General features: G+C 49.6%; 1 protein-coding gene and 1 non-coding gene across 12 annotated transcripts in view; one reads left to right on the top strand and one right to left on the bottom strand.

The window, feature by feature from the left end:
• Positions 1-16,663, bottom strand: part of LOC121627587 (CLIP-associating protein 1-B-like) — a 33,751-nt gene extending 17,088 nt beyond the window's left edge. For 10 of the 11 annotated variants that reach the window (XM_041966541.1, XM_041966544.1, XM_041966542.1 and 7 more), the window contains exons 1-13: positions 16,419-16,663; positions 15,544-15,977; positions 12,849-12,927; positions 12,543-12,646; positions 12,367-12,458; positions 12,136-12,211; positions 11,430-11,527; positions 10,692-10,762; positions 2,162-2,308; positions 1,762-1,838; positions 1,345-1,437; positions 1,101-1,246; positions 893-1,028 (exon numbers count right to left, since the gene is read on the bottom strand). In XM_041966541.1, coding sequence (XP_041822475.1) covers positions 893-1,028; positions 1,101-1,246; positions 1,345-1,437; positions 1,762-1,838; positions 2,162-2,308; positions 10,692-10,762; positions 11,430-11,527; positions 12,136-12,211; positions 12,367-12,458; positions 12,543-12,646; positions 12,849-12,927; positions 15,544-15,744 — 1,320 coding nt within the window. In that variant the 5' untranslated portion in view covers positions 15,745-15,977; positions 16,419-16,663. Of the gene's footprint in view, positions 1-892; positions 1,029-1,100; positions 1,247-1,344; positions 1,438-1,761; positions 1,839-2,161; positions 2,309-8,267; positions 8,359-10,691; positions 10,763-11,429; positions 11,528-12,135; positions 12,212-12,366; positions 12,459-12,542; positions 12,647-12,848; positions 12,928-15,543; positions 15,978-16,418 lie in introns of those variants that run through there. The other variant, XM_041966552.1, reaches the window with a different exon arrangement.
• Positions 13,270-13,399, top strand: LOC121627696. The gene has a single exon (XR_006008085.1). It is a non-coding gene; the product is annotated as a U4atac minor spliceosomal RNA (small nuclear RNA).
• Positions 16,664-18,462: the final 1,799 nt, after the last annotated feature.

Raw genomic sequence — 18,462 nt, 5'->3', positions numbered from 1 at the left:
GATAGTATCTTAGCAGTTAGCATTGGCATCTAGCAGTTAACATTAACAGTATAGGTGAATCTAGCTTTATTGTCTTCTTCTGTTCCTCTTAGCAGGTAGCGGTTAGCATTTAGCATTAGCTAAATGGTTGCATCGGAGCTGTATTGTCTTCTTCTGTTCCTCTTAGCAGGTAGCGGTTAGCATTTAGCATTAGCTAAATGGTTGCATCGGAGCTGTATTGTCTTCTTCTGTTCTTCTTAGCGGTTAGCATTAGCATTAGCTAAATGGTTGCAACGGAGCTGTATTGTCTTCTGTTCTTCTTAGCGGTTAGCACTAGCATTAGCTAAATGGTAGCGTCGGTACTGTATTGTCTTCTTCTGTTCTTCTTAATGGTTAGCATTAGCGTTAGCATTAGCTAAATGGTAGCATCGGTACTGTATTGTCTTCTTCTGTTCTTCTTAATGGTTAGCATTAGCATTAGCTAAATGGTAGCATCGGTACTGGCCACTACCTGGAGCATCTCTGGGTCAGTTGAACGTGGCGGTGCTGTTTGGATTGTGTAGGAGCAGTGTGAACTGGCACTAGGGGGGGTGACTCTGGGACGCCGGAGTTCACCGCCGAGCCTCCTGGAGGTGTCGTGGGACTAAGTAGGCGAAACACCGTTGAAGGGAGGTACCCACCTGATGACCCCCAGAGACGTGTTAGGAATCACTGCTCTTTGGCAGGTATAGAGGCAGATTAGAGCTCCAAGGTTCTTCACTGAGAATGAATCCTCTTTTTGAGCACAAGGATCTTGTGTTTAAATTAACTGAAATCAGCCTCAGGAACACACTCAGTGTTGGAGTTCAAATCAGGACAGGAAGCGGCCGCGCACATTTCAAACAGACATCACAGAAGCAAAGCTGCCACGTACTCTGAGGATGAGGCGGATGGCGGCCACGCCGGAGGTGGCCATCACTTTGGCGCTGTTGGGGACCAGGTTGAGGAGGATCGGCACGGTGGCTTCCGCCGCGTGGTCGAACCGGCCGCCGAGCACGGACGACAGGTGGCTGGAGGAGGGAGAGCAGAGCGTGAGCGGGCGGCGGAGGAAAGCGTCGGACTCTGACAGGTTACGGTCTTACCCCAGCGTGATGCAGGCCTCTCTCACCACCTGAGAGCGGAGGTCCTTGGCGGACAGTTTGAACGCCGCCTCCATGAGCCGCAGCTGCTGCAGGAAGCCGTCGAACTCGGCCGCTCCGGCCAGGAGCAGCGAACGCACCTTCTTAAGCTGGAGGAAGAGGAAAAGAGGAGGAAGAGTGATGAGCGGAGGCGTTTTCACCTGACAGCTGCTCAGAGAGAGACGACGGAGAGGTCGGGACGGCTTACGGCTGCCACTCTGAGCTCCCAGTCCCTCTTATCATCTGACAGCACGTCTCGAATCTTCGTCATGGCCTCCTCCACCTCCCTGTTGGAGTAGATCTGGTGGATGCAGGAAAGGAATGACGATGAGGAGAAAGGATGGAGAACATTCGGAATAAATGTTGGCACTGTGTGTTTCTGCAAACCGAGGATATGTTGTAACTTTAATAACGCTGTGGTTCAGCTTTAGAGGAAGACAAAGATCACGTTTTCTCTTCAAATACCCAGTTCAGTCGCCACAAACACGTCTGAACAGTGTTCTGCTGCTCACACCACCCTCCTCCTCCTCCTCCTGATGAGACTCAGCTCATACACATGTGCATATAATCTGAACCACGTCACTTTCACACCTGTAAAAACGTCAGAATGAACGAGGCTCCAAACCTGCATGGTGGGAACATCCTCGAAGGCCTGGATGAAGTCTTCCTCATCCACAGCTCCAGCAACAGACCCATCCCTCCCTGCAGACACCGACATCAGTCTGAGTCACTTTGTGGACAAACCTTTCACTCATCCATACACTCTACATCAGACACCCACACCTCACTGAGGGCCCCTTGTGGCCAGGAGGGGCCACAACATGTGCAGCCAGCAGGGAAATTACTCTCCCAGCAGACCTCGCGTTCAGAAACATGATTTGGTGACTGTGACGGCTGAGACCAGCTCTCAGAGTCGGTGTGAAGGTCAGAATACCTCCACCGCCTCTGCAGAAAAGCTTTAAACTATGTCGACCCTGTGAACAATTTCAAGATGAGTTAGTGTCAGACGCGGCATCGGCTCTGACCTGCAGACTTGGTGGCGGAGGCGGAGGCGGAGGCGGGACGTCGAAATGAACCCATGCTCACCGTCTTCCTCCCGGACAGCGAGGCTCCTTTGGACGAGGACGAGGAGCGGCCGCCGTCCACCGAGTCATCGTCCTCAAAGTTTTTATCTGGAGGGGGAAGAGCGGAGAGAGAGACAGAGGGCTCGGGTCACGTGACTGCACAACGAGTCTTCAGTCAACTCAGGGAAATGTGGCGGGCGGACTCTGACATTCCTGCATTTTAACTTCTTGCTGACGTTCAGCTGGAAGCGAGAGGACATAACTCGCATTCCTACATCACCGACAGAACAAGCTGACGAAGGCGAGGATGCTCAGACACGCGGCGCTCTGACTGAACAGTGAGTCCAGTGTTCCCAGTAAGAAGAAAACCCACTCTGAGGAGGGTCTGCCGGTCCCACTGCGGCTCATTCACACCTTCGCTCCCCCTGAGCTGAACAAGCATCCTGACACGGCTGCGAGTGACGTGACTGAACATTAAAGCCGAAACAAGAAAACTGATCGCCAAACATTTTGATTACCGATCAATTTAAGTCATTTATCCCTAACCCTAACCCTGATCTGAGTTTTAGTCGCTCAGTAAGTAAATACACAACAACAATCTTTTCTTTGTCTGCCAGCAGCTCAAAGAGGCCAAACCCTGTGGAAACCTTCTTCTTCTGTGGTGGACAACCGAGCGCCACCAGAGTCCCCCTGAGCACCTGAGTCTCCACGACCACCAATCAATCCTCTTTCATTATTCAAAGTTCTCACACACACATGCAAACACACACACACACACACACACACACACACACACACACACACACAGCCAACACATCCATCATGTGCCATCAGGTTACAGTTTTTCCACCTTGCACGATTAAAGCGCCTCTCAATATCAACACAAGGTGACCGAGTGTGTGCGCGTGTGTGTGTGTCACCTTTGACACATTAACATCAACGCATCTGAACAGGAGGTGAGTAGCTCAGGAGTCCAAACACTTCATGCTAATAAATGAATATCTGAATATATTCGCTGTGGACGCTGCTGCATCGCGTGTGCTCCACTGGCCCAACCCCCCTGTGAGGATCAATGAATTTAATCTCATCAGGCGATCAGATATCTACCGTGATGCTAACAATCAATGCAAGAGCCGCATGAAACACAAAAAGGAAATTGAAAAATAAATTTTTAATGCACAACCTGAGTTTTATTTGAGTCCAGTCTCATATCACAGTTCATGGTTTTATGTATTTAGTCAAATCAAAGAGGCAGTCAGTAGAAATCCTGGATAATGTCCCAGGTTTTGGATAATTAATGTTTAAAACACGAACGCTACGGCTCGTACTAACACGACAGTTTTTGGGGAATACACAGTGACTTCCTGCGGTGCCCGCTGGTTAGCTGCCAACCTCAAGGTGACGGCAAAACTTCAGGAAGTACACTGGTCCCAGCCGACAAATCGTCCCGCACATAAAGATATAACACATTAATCGTGTTTGTTTAATCCAAAACAAACAGGGACAGAATCAGGCTAGCCGACTCCCCGTTTCCATCCTCTATGCTAAGCTAGGCTAACCGGCTAAGGGCTGCAGCTTCATATTTACCATGAAAACATTGAGCGGTATCAACCCTCTCATCTAAATCTCAGCAACAGAGTCTCAAGTGTGTTTCCAAAAAGGTTTCGACGTCCTGCCGTGCAGACGAGTTAACGCTGGTGAAACAGGTGTCAGAGAAGTTCCTTTCTTCACATTTTATGAGTTTATTTTGTGAGTTTATTCGACTGAAAAAGCTTCGAGAGCTTGTAAAACAGCAAATTCACACACTTCACCCAACAACGAGGGCTGAACGATCAGACTATCGCCTCTTGAGGTACGAAGCGGTATTACGAGACAGGGCGGGATGCAGCTAGCTGGTTAGCATGCTAACTTTAGTAGCTATCCGTGCAACACAATACATTGAGGTCTTTGAGACACTGTGACTTCACATTCTGTTGATAAAGTTGGTCATCTCTCACACACTGTACCGTAACCCTTCAGCAGGCAGCAGATTTCAACACGCGTCACAAACATAATTTACGAGACAAAGTCTGACAGAACTACGTAAATGTGATGCTGTGATGCCCGAACAGGCCACAAAATCGAGCCATTCGGATAAGATGTAACCTTGACAGCTTCACTTTTCACACATCGAGGTCTGAAGTTCACTCCTCACCACGAAAAGAAACAGAAAGCTAATTATTTCTGCTGAACTCGGTCCAGCTCCCGCATCTTCCCGACCTCGACCGCGCTCGGAGACGGACGACCAGGCTGCATCGCGACCGACCGTTCAGCTGCGAGCGGGCCCGCAAACCATCCTGCGGTGTTTACGTTCGAGACGCCGCGGACTCATTCCTCCTGGATTTGCAGCCGTCGTCACACCAGGCATCCCTCCTCCTCCTCCTCCTCCTCCTCCTGCCATTCATCACTGATTACAACCTCCACTCTTTCTCTCTCCTACATGCTCCGTTCACACCTCCCCTGCATCCAGAGGACGAGCAGCAGCTTACAGGAGCAGATCCGCCTGCAGACCAGTTTCCTCAGCATGCCGGCACATAGACGGACAGACGGACGGTCGGTCAGGCGGTCCTCCAGCCCTCTGTGGTCCTCACATCTTTTCCCCTGCTGAGGAGAGAGAGGAGGGGAGGAAGGAGGGGAGTCCAACCGCGAGCCCCCACCCCTCCCCTTTCAGGGAGCATGTGCTTCAATCCAATCTTCCTCTCCGTCTTCGTCCTCTACTTCACTTCAGCGAACACACACTGTCGGGACCAGGATGGAGGAAGAGGAAGGGAGGGGACGCAGAGAGGAGACGAAGAGAAGGAGGAGGGAGCGAGGGAGGGGTGGGGCAGCGGAAGCGGAAGCGGACCAATGGGAGGAGAAGGGAGGAGAAGGGAGAGGTCGGTCAGGGGACAAACCCCGGCGCTGGTTCTGGAGGCGGAGCTGGTGGGTGGAGCCACAGATGAGTGGCAGCCACAGTCATCATGACTCAGGAGAGAGGGAGGAGGAAAGGATGGAGAGACTCCTCTCAGGAGGAGGCAGCTCCTCTGACACCGTCAGCCGCCGAGCCTCCACCCGAGTCCATCCGTCAGCCTGCAGCAGCTGGACTGTTTCTCTCAGAGCAAAGTCGCTGCTTCAGGTTTTACCTGCACAGACGCAACGTTTGCATGGAGCCACACGTAACCTTTAACAAGCTGCCGCTCGTATCAAACCTTCAGGAAATACAGTCTAAGAAAGGAAACGTTACCATTTAAATCATTAAATCAAAGAATAAATCAGGAATCAATGCCCCCTTAAATACTCGACAGCTGGCAGGACTCTGCTGTGGCTGCAGTCATTGTTTCTGGAACATATTTCTGACATTTCTGACCATGAGCCTCACGTTTCAACGTGATATTCTACCCAAAACAGAGTAAAAAGCTAAAGTCATGAGATAAAGTCAGAGTTAACCCCCCTTTTAAGAATGGTTTCCGTCAGTCAGCAGCCTGCACACCTGAGTCCACCTTATCTGTGCTCGACACCTTCAGTCTGACTCTGGTCTGATTGGATCTTTTTGAATTACTGAGACAAAATCAGCCATTCAGAGGTCTGGAACCAGGCCAAGATAAAAACACTGGCTGTCACCAGCGTGTGCTGGAAGCCGTTCAGCGTTGAATCTAAGGTAGAAGAGACAGACGAGTGTCTCAGCGTGCTGCATTTCACTTTTTAATGCACCTTCGTGACCTCCAGCAGCAGCTCTGAATGCAGACGGTGTTTCGACAAGCTCCTGCTCCATCATCAGTCCAACGACACCTCCAAGGTTTGAGACAATAAAAACTCCCCCCACCTGCTGTCAGCTGCTGATTACATGATGCCAGCTGAGAGGGGGCCTCCCTCCACAAGATGGTGCTGTTCCTCCACTGGTTAGGTGTTGACCTTCGCAGGTGCAGCCATTTCACAGCGGCACTTTGATGGTACAGAGGTGGGGGGGGGCAGACAGGAGGCCATGAGCTCAATTAAAAGCATGATCGTAAACTGACTTTCTTTGGGGCTGTGAAGACGTCACCCTCCTCACATTCCATCAGCAAAGCGATGAAAAACAAATCATGGTGGTGAGGCCGAGATATCCTGACGTTCAGCCTCAAACCGCTGGGTCCTACATTTCCCACAATGCACAGCCTGGTTAGCGCTCACATCTTCTCAGGCTTGACGAAGACACACAAGCGTCTTCACGTCTTGTCCACCACTTTGTTATGGGGGGCTTACGAGTGCTGGCGTCGAAGAGACTGATCACAGATGAACAGGATCACAGGATCTCACTGCTGTGACTGACTGTGCTCCTCCTCTGGAAGCCGGGTCATAAGTTTTCCTCCTGGCAGCGTCTCAAAGTCTTCGGGAGCTCGGAGCGTGGTGGAGTCTGACAGCTGATCCTCGCGATGCAAATTCACAAAATGACCGCGCAGAGGTGAGGCGTCAGGAGGGAGGAAGGAAGCAGCAAGGGAGCGTGGGAGCGGCTCAGAGCCCCCCCACAGTTTGTAATGAGCGTCTGCAGAGATGGGCCGGTTCATCGGGTCTTTACCTTCAGCTCTGCAGCGCTCGCAGTTCAGAACAACATCAAACGATAACGCAGCCGCAGCTCAAAGGTGAGCTTCAACCTGCGGTCGTGAGACGATTCACGCCCTTTCATGGCTGAATGAACGCCTGCACATCACAACCGGCTGAACAACGGTGGGAGTGACGTTCCCACGGAGCGATCGGGCTTCTTCACAACCTCCTCGCCAGGTCAGAACCCAGCTGTGTGCAGGGACTCACGCTAAAAGCTGTCCTGCAGTGCACTGTACAACCATTAGAGTCCTTCTAACTTCAGCATCTTCCCTTCAGACTCCTCTTTTAAAATGGGACAGTGCGGTCGTGCATTTTAGGACTTGTTCTGTTGTTGTTGACTTGTTGGTCTTTTCGGGTCAGTCAGTCAGGGTTCCTGTCAGGACCGAGCCTTTTCCTGTTTGGTATCCTTCAGCGTCTGTGGAGAGGAGCTTTCCTGTTGTGTGCACAGCATTTTAAACTGGAGAGTCGCAGGCCGGCTGAACTTCCTGCTGGTGTATTTCGTGCCGCGCGACGCTCTGGATGAGCCACATTAGATCCAAACGCTGCGTGAAGTCAGTATTAAATGCAGCAGCAGTGACTGAGCCTCATCAGTGCTCTGCAGCTGCCCTGTCTTTCTGTCCCTGCACAGCCTTCATTATTCAGGAGGTTTCCAACTGTGCAACCCAAGTCCTGCTGGCAGCGGGTACCTGGCCTCGTCTGTCGGCACCTCCCTGCAGGACCTCCTGGGGCCGGATGACGCACGCGGCCAGGTCCCCGTTTACCAAAACCCGCAGAGCCGGATTCAAAGCCACCAACAGAACATCACTTCAAAAGGTGACGTTAAAAAGCATCATGAGGCAGACTGAGCGTCAAAGTTCGTGGGCCGAGGCTCAACAAAGAAATCCTCTTCTAGAGCTTTCTACTGCATCCTTCAACAGAAACGGCCCCTCTGATCCCCCCCATAAACAAACAGCTGTGTTCACATGACTGAAGCTCCACGCTTCCATGACACGAGATGGATGATTGTGACTGTGCAAAACGTCTTTTTCAGCTGGAGCAGAAAGCAGCTGCAGCACTTTGAGTATTTAAACCTCCTTTTTCAAAGTGAGCCTGACTGAGCAGGTACCAGGACAGTCAACAGCACCAGCAGCACTGATGGAAATGATTCAGTTTCCAAATGGTCTTCCTCAAACTATGTTCCTCAAATTATCACAAAGGTTTCTACCACAACAACTCCAACTGCCTCGTTACTTTAAAGTGATCGCGCTCGTCGTTCGCCGCAGAGCAGCAGGATTACACACATCGCTGAGCTTCAGTCACTTGTGGCATCCGGTCCCAATTCTGATCCCAGTGCAATTATCAGTGAGCACAAAGAGTCGAGTAAGAAGCAGCTTCTACACCGAGCAGACAGACAGACAGACAGATTTTTAGAAGAGGCCTTCAGCTTCAGACGGAGGAAGGAAGAGCTTCCTGTTTGTGATAGATTTACCTGCAGGGACCCGGCCTGACGCGAGACGATTCGCTCCCCTGTGGATCTCCTGCAGGAGACACAGTGGCGTCCTGACACCGACCCAGAGCTGAAGCACTGCTGCCTGCCTCCTCCCTTCCTCTCCAACCTGGTCTTGTGACTGTGGGGACGACAGCTGACACCACTCCTACAAAATAAGAGCCCTGGGCTGCCGAGTGAAGAGCCTCCGTCTGTTTCTTTCTGGTTTTCTGAGCTTTTCTTTTCTTTGGTTGCTTCTTTCATTTTTCAGTTGTTTTGTCGTCTCTCTCTTCGTCTTCCTGTTTTAGTGTCTCATTGTCTCTCTTTATCTGAATACAGTTTCAGTTTCTTATGCTCTCCTCTCAACAAGTCTCAGTTTTTTCCTCAGCTTTTCACGTCTTCTCAGTTTATCTCTGTTTGCCGCTTCCCCCTCACCTGCTCAGGTGATGTTCACAGCTCTGCCACTTGTCAGTGTGCTGACGTCCATATTTGTTTAAAGTGTGCTGCTGAACTGTTCTCTCTCTCTTGTTTTAAACACACAATCTGATGGCAGCTGCTGCGTCGTGCCGTCACTTCGCTCTCCATCAATCATCAGAACATGAGACTGGCGAGCGCTCGCTGCAGTGAGCTGGAGCTGAATGTCTGAGGTTCACTTCCTGCAGCTGCTTCACATTAAAAGCTTCTAACCTGTGACCCACCTGAATGCTTTAATTGTGAAAAGTCAATTTTTAAAGTAACAAATCTTGACTATTTTCATTTAATTTCATGTTTATTAAGTCATTTTCTGAATGAGGTAACACTGATGAAAGTACTTTACAGTATACATCTGCAGTATTCTGTTGTGGTCTGCAGTGGCATTCGCAGAAAAAAAAAACTGCATTAAGTTACTGCTAATGCAAGCTGAACACTTCCTACTGCTGCAGCTTCACATTAAGAGCATTTTTCTTGCAAAATACAAGTTGGCTTTTATTATGAAGTCGTCACAGGAAATGCAATGTGCCTGTCAGAGAGCTGAGCATTGGCTGCTGTCGCTTATTAAAAACACGTCTCCTGAACAAGACAACAGTCTTTTCCTGTATTTTCTGACAGCAGATCAGTTAAAATGTTGCAGGAAGTGACAGAAGAAGCAGAAACAGGCCGCACACCTGCTCAGCCAGGTAATAAACTCCTTCAGTTTGACCTGCTGTCTGCAGACTCATGCTGCAGCATGCATCAGATCACAGCCATCGCTGAACCAGGACTCGACTCTGGTGAAGGACATGATCCAAAGCTTCTGATTCTCATTATAAATACATTTTGATCAGAGCGACCACAAACTGCACGACGGCGATGCTGCAGTTCACAGTCTGCTGGTGTGATTCATTCATCAACATCTCTGACACTGAGAGGAGGCGTGCCAGCCTCCATGTCCATGTCGGGAGGTGGTCTTGTCTTTTTACCTTGGAGCTGAGGGGCCCCCTCAGATGAAAGCTGAGCCTTGTGACCACAGTGATGCGGCCTGTCAGCTCAGACCTGCCACACAGTAGGTTCAGAGGACGAGAAGAGCGGTTTGACGTCACAGTTCGAGGACAAATTCAGCTGGAACACAGTCGATAACTGTGGATGTGATATTCACTGCTTTTCCCTCCATTTAGGCCTTTCTGTCCCACTTCTGCAGCGAAGCCGGTGAAAGCTCCTCGCCTCTGGGAGCACAAAGAAACCGGCTCGGGTTGCGTTCGGGCTGAAAGACGGCGAACACACCCCGCTGAGCCCGCTGGGAACAAGACAAGAGCCTCCCAGCTCAAACATGCTCATTGTGACGGACGGACAAAGATATTCAGGCAGGTCATGTTTCCAGCTTCACAATCCTTCACAGGGTTTGAGGTTTATGGCCTCCACCGCAAACAAAGAGGACCAAAAGCGAGTGAAGAACTTTTAAACAAGTAGAATAAATGTAACTACATACAGACTGAAAGATTTCTATGTGTTGTGTTGCAGAGGTATCTCCTGAACTTAGCATGCTAACCAGCTGACCTGTCCCGTAATACCTCTTTGCACCTCAAGAGGCGATAGTGAGTCACTGCAGTGTCCAGGTCTACTCTTAGACCAGCACGAGAGGGCACATTAGTTCAGGGTGGACGCACCAACGCTGCAGCTTTAAACCTTCATTCACATCATGCTAATAATCTAAGATTACATAAGAGTTTTGAAGCAGGACCTAAAGTATGAATACAGATCTGCACGCACACATCAGCCGAATGAAACCTTTGGGTGGCGTTATCAGTGTCACATGCTGGCGTCCGCAGGCCGCTCACAACAACACCGTACAAAACAAAACCACGCTGCCATGACAACCTGAAAACAGCAGTGGTGTCATAAACACAAACAAAACCAAGCTCACCGACGCTGTGAAGAACATCAAGACAACAGAGCAGCGAGTGATCTTACCTGACACAGGTGACAGGACCATGTTCCCTGACCTCTGAACTTCGTCAAATTTACTGAAGATGACGTTCAGCCTGGACAGAAAGGGAACAGACAGTTAGCACCAGGTGGTGATGAGGCGGGGAGGAAGGCACCGCCTTCACAGCAGAACACAAACAGTCCTGCTGCCTTCGGGCCTGCAGCTGAAAAACTGAAAACTGGCTCATTCAGGCTCCCCGGGGAGCAGTTAAATAGGCCAAAGTAACATCCCATCGCCCCCAGTCTCCGCATCCAGAAATACACACAGCGGCGGTAATGGCTGCGACGCCTGCTGCGCGATATTATTAGAACAAACACTGATGATCACAAAACAAAAATCTCATTTCAGCTGATTCACAAAGGCGACAAACAGCACAGCTCACACCACGCTGGCCATCAACGATCGATCGATCGATCGTTTGGAGTCATTCGCGGAGCAGAAACCGTCTCTGGTTCCAGCTCCTCGTTGCTGACGTGTTTTTCTCTGTTTTACATCAGTGAAATCTTTGTATCTTGGTCTTGGACTGACGTCAGCGTGACGCTTCTGATCGGCAGTTTTCAATATTTTCTGACGTCCTGCGGCCGAAATAAATGACCGATCGAGAGGAGAAATGACTCAGATGTTGACCTGAATGCAAAAAAATTAACTTGCTCATAAACACACACAACTAACGGAGGTAAAAGCCCTCCACCTGAACTTTCCCAGCGAGCGTTTGAACGCACCGTGACTGAGGCAGACCCTTCTTTCCCAGGTCCATCCGCACTCGCTCCCCGACGTGGCGGTAGATCTCGATGAGGCAGTTCATGGCTCCGTCACGCACCTACAGGTCGACAACGAGAAGAAGAACACAGATTCGGCTTCTTTATCACCTCAACGGCACCTGAAGGGCCCCTGAAAACACATGTGGGACTTATACTTTAATTCAAGGATAATAAAAAGAGACAAGCTCTGCTTTCAAGGGTTCAGTCAATTCAATCATTCCTGCAGAAAGCACTCATCATCATCATTATGATGAAGACGGGCTGTCATCCACGAGAGCGCTTCAGTGCACATGTGCGAGCGCTCGGCCTCAGGAAGGGCAGTTCATGGGCACGGCTTCCTGCTCTCAAGAGGAAGTGTGATTCCGGTGATGACAGACCTCTGCAGCCTATCAGGAGACGACAACTCAAACGCAGAGCACAGCGAGGAGAGAGAGGAGACCCCGCGGCTAAAGGGGTCTGAGCAGCTAAAGGTCTCGTCTACCAGGGTGTAAAGACTCACACGGCAAACGGTGGGTGCAACAGGAAGAGTTGGAAAAGAAAACAGAGCAGAGATCCTGGTCGGTGGCCTGAGCTGCACTGCGTGTGTTTGACCAGCAGAGGGCAGTCAAAGACCAATAATACTTCTGTTCACACCCCTCGTGTCCAGGCGAGAAGCAGCAGGTCGTACCTGACTTGTAGGATCTCCGAGGAGGTTACAGATGTGAGGAACGATTTTACTGAGCGTCAGACTCTGAGATCCAAACCTGAAAAAACAAAACACACGAACCATGTGATGAAACGCGTTTTATGAAGCATCATCTCGACTCCTGCACAGGTCAGCTGATCAGCACGGTGTCCTGTCACCACTTCCTGGACACACTTATTTTCAAAATGAGGCAGACCTCAAACCTCCACTCACACATTCAGGGTGGAGATGAGACAAAGGCAGAGTCCCTCTCTGGTCCTGTTGTTCTTATGCTTGAAGCCTCCCATCATTCGCTCCCACACAAACTGAAAAGATATCACAGACCAGATGAATGAGCATATAACATCTGTCAGTGGACCGATTGAATGAACACATGTACTGTCCGGCACCTGTGGGTTAGCAGCCTGGTCCATGACCTTCAGGAGAAGCGCCTGGTCCTGGTCTCGAACTTGGTCCTTGGCGTCCCCTAACCGATCGATCAGGCTCGGCAGAACTGAGCGGACACAGAGAACAGAGACAGACCGGTTTACAATAAAACAACCAAGGCAGCATCACAGCTCCATGCTGAAAGCGTGCACTGAATAAAGACGATTGAAGGAAGACAATAACATTTAATGCATATATTAACATTTAACTGTACCACAAATATGTGCGTTTTTAATTTGTGCTGAATTCATAAGTAGTAAGCAGCTCACCTGTTCCCACCTGCGTCCTGAATCTCTCCTGCAGTCTGCTGACCAGAGCTGACAGGATGTCCATCCCCAGCAAAACCACCTGAGACACAAAAACACACGAGAACGCGACAAACATGACAAAACGCACCATAACATGTGTGAAAATCCAGCACAGAAAACACTCAGATCAACTACAGCATGAGATCAGCACCAGACCAATGGAGCTGAATCTGGGCTGCAAAGGATTATGGGTAATCACACCAAACCAAGAACTTTCATTTAAACCAGCAGAAAACGGTCAAAACGAACGGATTGTTCCGTTAAATCAACATGAAATCATCTAAACTCTCACTCAGTGAGGTAAAAAACACGAAGTGAAACCGAACCGTGAGTGAAGACAGTGTGGAGACTTTACAGAGGGCTGCCGACACATTTCAGTCCAGCTTTCCTTGTCTTGGGGTGGTTTGGGAAGCTCGATGAACGTCTAGTGAGAGCTTCCCTGCTAACACCATAATCAACACACACGCACCACCTGAGCGCCACGCTCAGTCTCTGGTGCAATTTTTGGAAACTCTCACTTTCAGAGAGAAAACGAGCACGACAACAACAACAACAACTGCACTTCAACTGTGGTGCCACCTGCTGGTCGCTCAGCGACACTGCACCAACATAAGTCCAGCTGCACTGATCAATTCTATTCACCAAAGCACTTCACTGATCATGATTAATCGTTTCTCGTGCTTACATTTATTTTAAACCCAACTGTCCAACATGTTGTCCTGTAACTGTTCTAGCAGCAAAGCTGAAACACTTATTGATCAATCGGTTCAGTCGATCAATCAGTGGAAAATTCAGTTCATAAGAGGATTTGCTGTTTGTCTGTACATCACTGTAAACTGAGCAGCTTTCGGTTTTGGACTGAAACATTTTACGACATCACGTTTTCATTCTATTTCTGACATTTCAAGACCAAATGATGGATCGATTTGCAGATTAATCGATAACTAAAATGAGGAATTGCTCGTTGCAGGCATCCTTCTTCCTCCTGAAAGGTGAGTGAACAGGTGCAGACAGTCCAGCGACTGCTTCTCATGTCAGTGCTGACTTTCACCATCAGCTGCCATTCAGCCGTCTGCCTTCATCAATAACTGAACGCCCTTTGAATGTGTGTGACAGGCCCGGCTCGATCAATCAACAAGAGCCGTTAGACGACCAGCACAGGAAGCAGCTCCCTCCATCTTTCACACACACACACACACACACACACACACACACACACACACACACACCAGAGCTGGCAGGAAGCTCGTCTCCACATACAGAAACACTGAAATAGTGTGAAACTCGCTCGCCCCCCCCCCCCGTTGGCTCGGTCACACAGGGAAGGAAACTGGGCTAATGGTGGCGGTAAATTAAGCTCACAGCCACCGCCACATTCGCCTGGGAGCCTCGTCCCCATTATCCGCAGATACCAAGTAGACCGGAGGACGCTGCGTTTCCAGAGCGGCGCAGGAAGCAGCGATGTGATTGGTTGTGTCGGCGTGTGTGTGTGTCTACAGTTGTTAAGTCAGTGTGTAGTTGTGATGACACGATCAGCTCCACTCTGTCTTGTGTGCTTCATTCTTCGTATGTGAAAAAGGAGCGTCACGCCAAACTCCATAGACAAATCTGGCATTTTAGTGCAGCCTTTCTCGACGCTGTGCTTCATGCATCTCATCTGAAAATCTCAAGCACAAGCTCCATTCAGTCGCTGTTCTGAACCTTTCCACAGCATCACACGGTTTTCCTTAGCAGGTGAAGTTTGACTAAGAAACTGTAGATATTCACATTTCTGTTTCTGTCTGAGCAGTCTCACAACTTCTTCCTACGTGTTGGCTCAAAAGCCGAGATTTAAAGTTCATTCTTAATGTTGGAAACTGCTGAGGAAGATGGTGTAATATGTTCACAAAGCTCCAAATCGATTCGAGCACTAAATCGATTTTGGTCGAGGTAGATTAGACTTCAAAAGAAAACTGCAGGTTGGGTTTCTCCCCCCTCTGTTCATATTATTGTGGCACTATCACATTCAAGAGTAGTTTCAGTGTTGCCTGATGATGAACTAGAGCAGCTCACACTGCTGTCCAGGAACACAATAACGTGACCTCCATGTATTTATTAATCCATCGTGGCAGCCTCACATCTGCATTAAAGTGCATGCAAACATTCACGGACGGCATGCAAATCCTGCAGCACGGTGACAAGACTGATAAGAGCCTGCAGCTAACAGGCAGATGTGGGTTATTCCATCAACCAGCCCCGTCAACAGCCCACAAGGGTGACCTGTGCGTGGACGAAGCCCTCCCTGAGGACAGTCTGTCCCCGAGACCTGCAGGAATCAGTGTCAACTGGTTTAAAGCTCCTCCTGCAGTGAATCCAGCTGAAATGATCAATCAACCCTGACAAGAGCCAGTGCTCGTAACGTCTATTAATTCTCACTGGGAGAGCTACCATAAAAAGATAGAACCAAAAAAAGGGATATAATACACAACATTTATGATATTCTGCACAAAACCTCCTGTCCTGTAAAAAAAGAACATAAAAACTGACTCGTAAATATGTTATTCTAGTCTCAGGTGATCACACCTGTCCAGGACAACCGAAATCCAACAGCTGAGAGTCCCATCAAGAACATCAGGCCACCAACCCTCCAGGGACTGAACGGACAGACCGTGCTCACCTTGAAGTTGCTGGAGTTGACCCAGGAGCTGGCGACCGCGTCCACCATCCGGTCCAGCATGGTCTGGTCCTGCTCCAGCTCGGGGGACTTCTCTTCGTCCAGGATGAGCTCTATGATCTCCTGGCCCACCTGGAGCCTCTTGCCCAGGTCCTTCTGCATCACCTGCTCCAGCAAATACTCCATGCTCACCTCCTCCTCCATGGCTGCAGCCCGGGGCAGGAAATCCAAGGCACCAGCCGGCTCCCAGCCGGCCTTTCTGCTCACGTCCTGTCCAGCAAAGCCCTTACAGATCCCGGGACCTGCTGCAGGATACTTGGCCCCGTTTATGCGCCAGTTAGTGTGTTTAAGAGGCAGCTAACGTTGGCGAGTGAGCCGAAGTGAGCACCATCATATGGTGCGGTGGAGGGCTGCTTTGAACCGAGCGCTTCATTCTCCTGCGAAATGAGAAGAAAAGAGCGATGATCCGGCGAAGTTTCCAAACTAGCACCCCTACCCGGAGAGTTAACGGTTCTATTAATGGTGTATATTTGACAGAAAACCAGCCTGCAAACTCCTCACACAGAAGTAAAACAGCGAAGCTACTTAAAGTTGAGCTAACGGGCCGATGAGTGACTTCACTGGCGCTTCAGCAGCTCAACGTTAAATGTCACAACAGTTTATGTAGCTGTTAGCTCCTCCTGCTAGCACACTAGCTCGCTACGAGCAAGCCGTTACCCCAAAACACAGTTAGGCTAGTGTTAGCTAAGCTCGCTAAGTTAGCTCGCTAAGTTACCTGTGGCCACCGAGGAGCACCGTTAGCTCTAACGTTAGTCGCCTGTTTCCAGCGGGTTAATTAATCAGTTATTAATTCAGTGACCGGTCAGAGATTCACTCACCGGATGGACCGAGTCGCTCCCAGAAAAAAGTCAGAGGAGGCGAAGCTGCCTCCGGCCACAAACTACCGTTACTTCACATAACAGCCCAGCAATTACTCACTCGCCTTGTGGTAGTTTAAACTACTTGGCATTTAATCCTCAAGCCATGTCAATGCCCGGAACCCTCAGCCGGCTGTTCACAGCTCATTCATTGCAATTAAAGACGACAAAATGAGTATTAGCCATCGGAAATTATAGCATGTCCCTTGGCAGACGCCGTAGTAGAGCCTGCAGCGAGGGAAGCGGCAGAATGGCGACACCAGCCGGTAGGGCTGCGCAACAACACCCACCCCCGCAGGACCAGCAGCGGAGGAGGTGTGCGGATGAGAGGGTGGGCCCCCTGTCAGCTGCAGGTGGGCCTTCTCAGACTCAAGGTGACAGAGTCAAGAGGGCTCATTTTCTGTTGTGGAGCAGGGCATGTCCCACCTGGCTCTGGGATGACAACAAAAATCGTTCATTTCACGGTTAACGGGAGGCTGGAACAAGCGGAGTTTGGACCCGACTGCTCTGCTGCAGACGTCAAAGGTAAGACAGGGTCTGTGCTTTGTTCCAGCTGCTGAGTTCAGAGACAAAGTCATAATGTTAGTGAATAGAACTGTGGGATAACTGCAGATTTGTTTAAACATTCAGTGTAATCACACATGAAGGTGTCAACAAGGAGGTCTGTGGCACAGGAGGGTTAATCTCCTGGTCATGAATGTTCCTGGGGCTTCTGTGTCACGGCCTGACCTCCATGTGGCTTTGACAGGTCCTCATGTTTAAGGGCTTTTGTCTCTTTGGCCTCGTCATCGTGAGGCAGTGATGAAGGTGACAACTGGGCCCTTAACCTTTAAAGACGACAATAATAATAAGACAGGTTGAATTCAAGATTTTGGACTAAACTCGAAGGTGTTTTTCTGGAGGCATGGCAGTGGTCTCAGGATGGTCTCTCCGCCTCATTGCCACATAGTGAACCTGTTATCCTGAAACTGTGGCACTCTCCATCTCTTATTTTCTATTGATGAGTGAATCTGAATCGCAGCATCAATGTCCTGAAATCTCCTGAACTCTTCATCTGACAGATCTGTTCCGGGCGGCGGCGGAGGCCGGGCCTCACCACATCCTGAAGATGTACAACTCAAACGGCGGCGTGGTGAACATCTCCCCCCAGCTGGAGGCCAACAGCAAGGACTCGTGCTACCGTCTGGAGGTGGTGGCGTCAGATCTTAAGAGTAAGCGGCCTTACCTGAGACAGGCAGCGCATGCAGAGCGTCCTGACGTCCAATCAGAATGAAAAACCTGTCCGTGAGGTTTGAGAAGTCCCGAAAGATGGTGGATGTTTGAACGTGAGCAGTTTAACTGTTCACATACTGATAATGTTCAGTTTCAGCACAGTTAAACGTGTTTTTAGACAAAACGAATTCAACTGAAATGAACATTTTGAGAAATAAAGTAATAAAGAAATAAAGTGAAGCATTTCTTCAGGGGGTGTGGTTTCACAGGGGGGATCTATTTCTAAAATCCTGTCTATGACATGACAAAACAAGCCCTAATTACTGACGGACAGTAGTTCCCACCTGCAGGTCAGAATCCCACCTTCAGATGAATCACAGGTGACTGAAGGGCTAAAGAAGAAAAGTCATCTCTTAGAGAGAATTTGGGCTATTTTCTGATACATTTTTTCCCTTTTTTCCTTTGAAACGCTGGATATTTTTTTTATTTTGCCTCTTTAACTCCTTTAAATGAAACAGCCAGCTTGTGTGAACATAAAATCCTGTCCTGAAGGTCATCTGTCGCTCTGTCAACACAAAGCACGGTTTGTACTTTAGGACTAGCCATCAGTCTAGAGGGGTCGATCTGACTTTCTTTGGGTTCAGAGCTTTTCAGTTGTTGTGTTTTTCGTCCAGGTGCAGGTGTGGGGATGCTGACAGAGCTGGACAGCATGGAGCACAGGTGAGTGCGTGCTATGAAGGCCGTTTCTTGACGCGTCTGGGTGGGAAGGACTCACGGGTGTTCCCTGTCTCCA

Source organism: Chelmon rostratus, chromosome 24 (genome assembly GCF_017976325.1).
Source record: "Chelmon rostratus isolate fCheRos1 chromosome 24, fCheRos1.pri, whole genome shotgun sequence".
In the NCBI taxonomy this organism is placed as follows: Eukaryota; Metazoa; Chordata; class Actinopteri; order Chaetodontiformes; family Chaetodontidae; genus Chelmon; species Chelmon rostratus.
The sequence above is the reverse complement of the archived record's forward strand: the minus strand, read 5'-3'. Positions and strand labels throughout refer to the sequence as shown.